At 30.6% G+C, this 9009-nt stretch overlaps 1 protein-coding gene across 1 annotated transcript; it reads right to left on the reverse strand.

Moving 5' to 3' along the window:
• Positions 1–2096: 2096 nt before the first annotated feature.
• On the reverse strand, positions 2097–4402 carry LOC136981185 (disintegrin and metalloproteinase domain-containing protein 10-like). The gene is made up of 4 exons (XM_067277467.1): positions 3894–4402; positions 3016–3674; positions 2390–2948; positions 2097–2332 (listed from the first exon to the last, which is right to left on the reverse strand). The coding sequence occupies exons 1-4, from the start codon at positions 4400–4402 to the stop codon at positions 2122–2124; spliced, it is 1938 nt and encodes a 645-aa protein (XP_067133568.1). The 3' UTR covers positions 2097–2121.
• Between the last annotated feature and the right edge of the window lie 4607 nt (positions 4403–9009).

Below are 9009 nucleotides of genomic sequence, written 5' to 3' on the forward strand. Positions count from 1 at the left end.
GATTTTACTCGTTATTAGCATTCACAATGTTTTATAAGACTCATTCCTACCCTCAAAATTCAGCTTTCTGCTATTTTATAATAGTTAAAAATATAAAATACTTTTAAATAAAATATCATAACAGATAGGGGCAACCAAATATTGCTGGAAAAGTTAAGCAATGAAATGAAAGCTGGGAAAGAGGAACGACATTGGGAACTATCGGACTACAATTTTTTTTAAATTGCAGCCCGATAATTGTTAAAATTGTAGCGATTGTTAAGTCTAAGTTAATTGTCGTACTGTATCCTTTACGGAAGTTTGGCCTTGAAAATAAAATAGTAATACATAAAACGTTATAATACTTTTAGATTTACGTATTCTAATAGAAGAAACACGTTTTAAATCTTGTTTTACTATTTTATTTCAATTATTTTCAAAAGTAACTTTTACAATCGACAAAATTTGAAAATGATATGACAACTCCTCAGGCACAGACTCAATTTCTCGATATAAATCTATCAAAACTTTAAAATATTACATGTAAACTACAGTATATCTTAATAAAGATGAAATAAAGGGTTTTTTATTATAACATTTAAAATTAGAATGAAATAATATGTTTAAATCAAGTTAATGTACAAAAGATATTACAGCGTATATTCAAAATCATACTACTGCAGGTTAACACATAAATAATGAATTTACTGTTCTTATCATAAAAATACTATATATTTGCTAGAATTATTAAAGTAGAAGCATTTTTAAAGTAATATAAAATAATATTAAAATTCAAATACCTACTTTTCTAGTCGTTACACAATCCCAAAATTTTTAGTCATTTAAAAACATTGAAAAATACGAATCAACAATACAGATTCGAATTGATGAAAATAAACGAGGATTTAAATTTGAAACAACTTATAATAATATGTGTTAAGGTAAATTCGAATTCCAAACTAGGAATAGAAGAAAAATACAGCAAACGTCGTTCCCTATTTTTACATCTTATGTAATTATCATTCTTTTATTATCGGTAGGGAGTCGAATGATTGTTTAGATAATGTAATTTAGCATATTTCTCGCAGTTTAAATTATAATATAATAAGAAAAACACTCTTCTCGATAACTTTTTTATTTTTTATTTTTTAATAAAATTGTGAGTAGAGTCTAATTAATTAGTTGTTTTTTTTCGACAGTTCAAGTGTCTTCTTAAAAAAATAAACATAATCAAGTTTTTACTTATGTCTTTATAATAAATGTAATATAATTTCCCATTGTGTCAAGGTTAAGTAATTCGTTTGTTCTTTGTCTTTCTTCTATTAATAAATATTTATTTATTTATTTTGCAATAAAACCTTTCTTAGCAATTTAATACATTTAAAAATTTTTATTGATAAAAATTTAGGATTTGTTTTAGTTTTTTCACATTATTTAGTTTTGTTTTATTTATTGTTTTATACTTGTTGTATGTTCTATTTCTTGTGGGAGAGGGAGGGGGCCCGGTAAGAAGAAAATGTGGACCCCAAAGTGTTTTAATCCAACCCTGATAGTTGAGTAACTGTATTCAGGTTTTTACATAACACAGGAAATCGGCATATTCAAGCTCACATGAAATATTTAGATTTAAATGATGACTAATTCGACAGGAATATTATATCAACATTTTCATTGGTATATCTTCGCCATAATTCTCATATGTTTTAAATTTTTCTTTGTATACCAGTACATTTATCAATTGACAAAACTTATTATACTGGAAAAATATGGATAGAGATATTTAGTCTTACAGATCAGAAAAAATGTTTTTTATTTAGTTCACCTGAATCCAGGCAGTTTAGCTCATCTGTAATTTTCCAGTAAAATAAGTCCTGTTAATTGATAAATGTACTAGTATACAAAGATAAATTTAAGTTATGATAAAAGACACATAGGCATAATAATTTAATAATCTTATATGTTTATTTAATATAATAAAATAAAAATGTTAAGTTAATATCAGTGAAAAGATAAACTGTGTGTTCAAATGACAAATTTTTAATAACTTTCTAACCGAAATGTACAAGTTGATACCTCGACATTTTCCAAAGTTCGATATAAATGACATAATTAAACGCTATTAATAACACGTAATATTCAAAGTTACGTATTATTGCTTTTCTGCTTTCTTCTACGGCGTGGTCTTTTCTTATCCTTGTATCTCCTAGCGAGATCGACAATACTCGGTCGTTTTTCTTTCTGTGCTGCATAGCATCCAATACAAATCAGTATGATCGCAATGAAAGGTAACACATACACATACTCCGCCAACGAACGTCTTTTGAAGATATCTTTCCTTTTGCAAGTTCCGTTACTAAAAAATAAAGATAATCATTTCGAGGCCTTAAATGCAAATTATAATTATATTTACCTTAGACACAATCCGTAATTGTTGTCACAAGGAGTATCCTTTTTCTTGAAGTACGGTTCAGAAGTCGGAGTGAAGATTTCGAATGATGTTGCTGGTAGACACTCACTCGATTTATTCTTGCAACAGACATAACACTCGGTATGACGAGAAGGACATTGACATGACTGTAGACCTTTTATTTTGCAAACGTTGGTATCGCACTTACCTTTTGTACAGATCCCTCTGTTATTTAGACACGATATACCATCGGGTTGCATTTGTGCAGGACAGAAAGGAGAATATCCGTCACAAACACTGCTAACATTCCAACAAGGTTTGTTACTGAAACAAGGCTTGTATTCTTTAAAAGGAACTTTTGCACATTTGTAATTGCAGCATTCATCTGTTCCAAATGTGCAGTACGCTCCTGTCTTAAGTGTACATCTTAAAGGGTGATGTTTATAATGACAACATGAACTTGTATTACACGTTTTTTCTGCAGAATTGCAGTCGCAGTTTTCACCTTCTTCGACAATGCCATTTTCACACGAAGATTTAAATACCTTTTTCAAACACGACTCTGTTTAAAAGATCAATCATTATGTAATCAACAATATGAAAAAAATTTAGATTCTATATAAACCTACTTCTGCGTTTAATATATTTCTTCATTGACTTCAGACAACAGATTGAAAATTTCCAATTGTTAATATGTGCTCCGCTTGTGTATTCAGGTTCCATAATGTATTTGCCATCATTCTTATAAAAGTGTGAAGGTGTACACACAGAAGCATTTGCAGGATCGTGTTTGCATCCGAATGCGTGTCCGAGGTGATGTAACAACGTCAATGCCATTCTGAATCGTGGAATTTCTCTTCCTCTAACTACATTTGTAACAAATATGACGTTGTGCGTTCTTTCTTTTGAATCAAAATTAGGGCATATTTTTCCGAGTTTGATATTGGTACAAAAGTTTTCTTTTTCAAAATCTTTATGAGTGAAATAAATCAACAGACAATAAGGACTTTTGTATTGCTTTAAGTTTTGTATAAATCCTGGACTGTCACTGCTCTGATCTGAGTATGGATACGCAATTCGAATTGGTTTTTCGAATATCGTTATTTGGTCGATTAGAAATTCAATAACGTGCGATTTTTCAATTCTGTCAATGTTTGATTCTTTGAATATCGAATTGGCGATGTTTATAAGATGTAGAACTTCCACTAGCACCGATTTTTTATCAGATTCCATGTATTGAAAATATGTGTGATCAACCAGTATTTCTAAAGTGCATATTTTACTTGATCTGCAACATTTACAGTTATTAATTCTGACATAACAATCATTAATAATTGCATTCAATATCTAGTATTTTTGAAAATTATATACTGAAAAATATTAATTACATTGCCTTTCGCAATCTAGTTATGAAATTTTATCTAAAATTCTATTGTAATAAGTCTGTATATTTTCAACTGATAGTCTTTAATATGCAGATATACATAAGAAAATATTTAAATCTTACCTTTGTGAAGCAGTGTTTTGTAGTTTGTTGTAGTTTTGATCAGAGAAAATAAAGTGATTGTAACTTCTTTCATATTTTTTTCTTAATATTTTGCAAGTTACGTATTCAGTTTGGTTATGTTCTTTGACATCCGCGGGACTGTAGATGATTCCAACATTGATAGGTACTTGAAGACCATAAGGATAGGCGGTCTCAATGTAGTAGATTGTATGGTTAATAATGATTCTTGCAGCAAACCTGTTATCTAAGTAAAATCCTGATATTTTGGAATCATTTGTTCCATCGAGATATCCCTTGAAAAATACGTGTGTTTCTGGGAAGATGTTTTGTAAGTAGAACTTCTTGATTTTGTTGTCTTCGTAAATAAACACTTTAGTAGTCAAAAATAGTCGTGATGAATCAGGCTCTATTTTGAAGTTTAAAGTTTTGCCGAAAGCAGGAAAAATTATATTTGAATAATTTATAGTTCGAAATTCAAAGTGAGAGTAGATGCTGATGTTAACAGCCATGGGTAGTTTTGCATCTGAAATTTTCAACTTATAGGAAATAATAAACCAAATTTGACATAAAAATTTAAAAACTTCCATCTTCAACCGTTCAAAACGAATTTTCTCGACAGATTTAAATATCGTTCGATATTTTCGAACAGTTTTTAAATCATAAATTTGATGTGATGCGTGAAACCGTGAAAATAACGGCCAATTTTTATGACAAAGTGTTTCGTAATCAGAGTTGCGACAATGATGTGTCAAAGTGTCTATTGGTTGGTTTGTATCACGTGGTTTAACTTTCTCGCCATATTCACTTGAAATTTTTATCTGTTTTTTTATAGTTTGAAGTGTGATTAGTTGAAATTTCTGATTATGTTTCTCAACAGGCAGGTTATTTGAATACAACGTTTCAAGTTTATTTCATGTTTATCTGTACGATAAAGTAAAAAGTCAAAGCAATCAGTTAGAATAGTTATTTGCGTTGGACGGTTTGATAAATACACAGTGTTTGTATAATAAAAAACTTATGTTTCTGAGTAATGTCAGCAAAATCTGCTTAAAAGAATTGTAGAAAATTCTGATACTTGTGAATGAGGATTCTACGAATGAGAATAGAACATTTACGGAAAGAAACTTCGTAATATTATTATTAAGTGGTATTTTGTAATTTTGTTTTAGCATTACAATGCATTACAGTTGCGATTTATTAGTTATCCCAAAACCTATTGAATATGTTGAGAAATATTGCCTGCTACCATTTGAAATGACAGAATAGCATGCTCGGATCTTGACTACAATCTCCCCAAAGATAATTGTTTGCTGTCTGCCTTGCTGTGACAAGGATCTATTACCTGGGAAGGGCTTGAGAATTCATCACACTTAGACTGACTTGGACAACTAGAGGGTTTAATGACAGCTGTTTAAGTCAAGTTGGAAGGCATTGTGCCATGGGCTGCACGGCACCCCGGCGGTTAATAAATGATTGTGTCGAGAAAGATACTCTCAGGGCCCCAGGCGAAACTCTGTTGTAACTATTCTTGTGTGAGCACTGAGGGCCGTACTGACGTCGACTTTTTCCGCGTGCATTCAATTTGCATGAAATGTAATTAATCTAAAAAAACAAAGTTACACTCAGTGGTAGGTGGAGACCAGGACTCGAGTGTATGAGCTGATAACGCGAATTAGCCCATATATTATATTCCATATATTAAAGCTAGTTATTGGACTCTATGTCTGATGTCCACTCTTTTCTTTAACTTTCTGTGTTCATGATTTGCATCGTGTTGATGCAGTTGGTCTCTTTTTCTGCAACTGATTTACAGAATTTCTACAATACAACGAATGTGGCCAAAGTATAGATAAGAACCAGTTCTATGAAACCTCTTATTTAATAAATGTTTACAAAGGGTAAGATATGGAAAAGTGATACGTTGTTTATGCGTTTGTATTAGTTTAGTCATAAAATTTTAATTTAACTCTTTTATTAATTTTCTCAATACAACAAATTACTCTGAGATAAACAGAGCTCATTTAAAACGTACAACGCATGATTAAAATTTTACGATATTTACAGGAATCAATAAGCAGAATGAGTTGGTTGTACTGGTATCTAAGAACAGCAGAAAAGATACTAAAAATTTTCATGAATGTTTAACAACTAATACGTTAAAATTATCGATAAGTAAAACGGTAGCAATGTTAACGAAAGGTAAATTCTAGCAAACAAGATATCCTCATGAAAATAGATGGAAACCTAATTCATATGGAAAACTCGGTCAAATACTTTGGAATTGTGCTTGGAAAACTTATGTCTCTTTTGCCATATATTAAGCACATCAGGGCAACAAAGTAAACTTAGGCATTCTTTTTTCCGATACCTAAAAAGATATAAGATGGGATATTTGTGCAAATTGCTTCCATTGTGGGACTTGCTCAAAAAATGTAATCTGAAGAAACTTGAGCAAATGCAGAGGTCAATATTAATAATAATAACGACGGCATATAAAACGAACTCTACTCCAACCTTACAAGCTATAAGTGGCATTACGCTTATCGATCTTGAGCTAAGGAAGACAAGATCTGAGGACAATCGAACAGATGCCAGAAATATGAAGATACAAATACAGGATACCTTGATCAAAACGTAGCAAAAGAGGAAGTGGCCATTTCTCTAAAGCTATTAAAGTTATGTTTTTTACTTGTACAATTTTTAATTTAGAATATAAAAACTCACATGAAGTTTCTATTTTTTTTTTTTTTTTGCTTTTTATTATTAATAATACAGAAGTTATTTTTTAAATTAAAATCTTGTAACAGATGGCTCCACAAGCAAATTTTTTAAACTTTTCGCCGGGAAACTTACGCAACTCGTTGTTGCGTATTTTCTTTTGTTTATTTTATGAATAATATTCTGTGTTTTCGTTCACAGGTACTTAATGCAATTTCAAGAATTTCAATAAAAAATTTGGAAGTCAAAAAAGGAGAAATGTACAAGTATGTCTCTATTCTGAAGAAGAACGTCATGAGAAAATGGAAAAGTGGATTCCTTTGATGACAGTTATGGATCTTTGGGAAATGAAATTTAACCAGAAAAAATTTTCTATTCACAGTAGTTTTGTTTTTACAATGGAGTCGATATATAACATTTGTTATTTATTATGTTCACTGATACATTACTACGAAAACTTCCAATTAATAATGTCTGTTAGTTCATGTCATTTTTTTGTAACAGGTGCAATTACTTTGTTTTCTTTTTATAACTTTCATTAAAATATACAAACATTTCTTCTTCAAATGAAAATAGTCGTATTTCAAATGTAAAATCAAATATGAGAGCAAAACCTATGTTAAAATTTCATTATTTTACTCTATTGTAACTGTGTGCTTATATATAAAAGAGGTTTATACTCAATCGAAAATATCTGGAATATTCAATATAGAACTTTCAGAAAGCCTTTCGGAAATGATTTTATACACTGGTGAAATTATTTTCGCTGTATTTTCGATGGTGCCACAAATATGTTGTAGGTATTCTTTTCCTCCATATGCAACGAGATCGAAGCAGCACTCATCAGTGTTTCTCATTACTTTTTTTCAGTCGATGATTTATTATTGAAGTTGTCAAATATCTCAAAGCAATACGTTAAAATAGTGATTTTGACACACGAAGTGCAAGAATTATATTCTTTTTTGTTGGTTTTGTGGATAGCCATTACAGCGGGTATCATTATCTTCAACACAAATAGATTCTTTACAGATTTTGCTTCATGTAGTTTATTAGATTTCATAACATTCTTATCTACTTCTTTTTTTCATTTGTTGTATTTTCTGATATTTGCTTGTCTTCTACTAGAATGACAGAAACAGCAAGAATAATAGGCAGAGATGTCTACACTATCTCTCTCGAGTAAAGACCGTAACGTTAAATTACAGACATTTATAGTCTCTGTAAAGTGTTTACAAGATTTGCCAACATTTACTGCTTGGAATATGTTTAGTATTAATTTAAGCTTAATGCTTACAATCCTTAGCGTAGCTTTGACTTATACTCTTATTGTTAATCAATAATAGCAGTAAACATTTAACATTGCACTTTCACGGTCAAGCTTAAACTCTCTTTAATTAGATATGAACTTTAGTTCAATTTTTTCCATAAGATTGCAATAATAATTAATGCAATCTTCAGAATCGAGCTTCATTTTTACTATTTAAAGACGAGACATGTTACAAACTTATCGAGACTATTCTACCCACTCGTGTTTGGCACTCGTCAACATGTCGGTTAATTTAGACTTGCAGGCTTTAGTAACGTTAGATTTTCTAAATAAACTTATAACAGGCATGTGGTCATATTTTCAGCATAAGTAGGAAGGTCTCGACATACAGAATATATTTTATATACAGACAGGTGCAAAAGTAGGTTACAGTTGAGAGTGTGAGAAATAATAATAAACACTAAACATTTGTATTATTTTTATTATCTTTAATTAGTTCGTATTCCTTATTTATTTGTGATTTAATTTGTACATAAATGTTTTATTTTCCGTATTTTCTCCTTGTATGTTTTTCCCATAATAACAACTGTATACCTATTTTTGCTCCCTTCTGCTTATTGATTCCTGTAAATATCGTAAAATTTTAATCATGCGTTGTACGTTTTAAATGAGCTCTGTTTCTCTCATAGAGTAATTTGCTGTATTGAGAAAATTAATAAAAGAGTTCATTAAAATTATATGACTAAACTATACAGTGGGTGATCCGTTAACGAATAGTTTGGACTACGAACAAATCGAACAACGAATACTTTCACGAAAGATTTTTATGTTTAGACAACAAACACTTGTTTGGATAACGAACCCTTCACAGAACAAACACAAAAAGAAGAGACTTAAAATAACGAACATTACTTCGTTGTACATTCGAACACTGTTTCGTCGGTGTTTTGAAGCATGCCAGTTCTTTTCAAGATTCACATTAAACACGTTTTGGAAAGAAAAAGTTGATATTCTTGAAGCTATACGGCTCATTCAAAAGGCATGGTGAGAAGTCACTCAACGACAATTGGAATTCTTCTTGGCGAAAGTTGTGTCCCTCCTGCATTCAGGGAGACGAAATGATGTCCCTGA

This window comes from Centruroides vittatus, unplaced genomic scaffold (assembly GCF_030686945.1).
Source record: "Centruroides vittatus isolate TY-2023 unplaced genomic scaffold, ASM3068694v2 contig_747, whole genome shotgun sequence".
Classification (NCBI taxonomy): Eukaryota; Metazoa; Arthropoda; class Arachnida; order Scorpiones; family Buthidae; genus Centruroides; species Centruroides vittatus.

Bases quoted from the DNA above. Each gene is read 5' to 3' on its own strand.
- LOC136981185 (XM_067277467.1), bottom strand. From the start codon at position 4,402: ATGGCTGTTAACATCAGCATCTACTCTCACTTTGAATTTCGAACTATA. The intron at 3,675-3,893 runs GTAAGATTTAAA...TAAATGTTGCAG, and splicing joins CAAAACACTGCTTCACAAAG to ATCAAGTAAAATATGCACTT. The intron at 2,333-2,389 runs GTAAATATAATT...TTTATTTTTTAG, and splicing joins AATTACGGATTGTGTCTAAG to TAACGGAACTTGCAAAAGGA.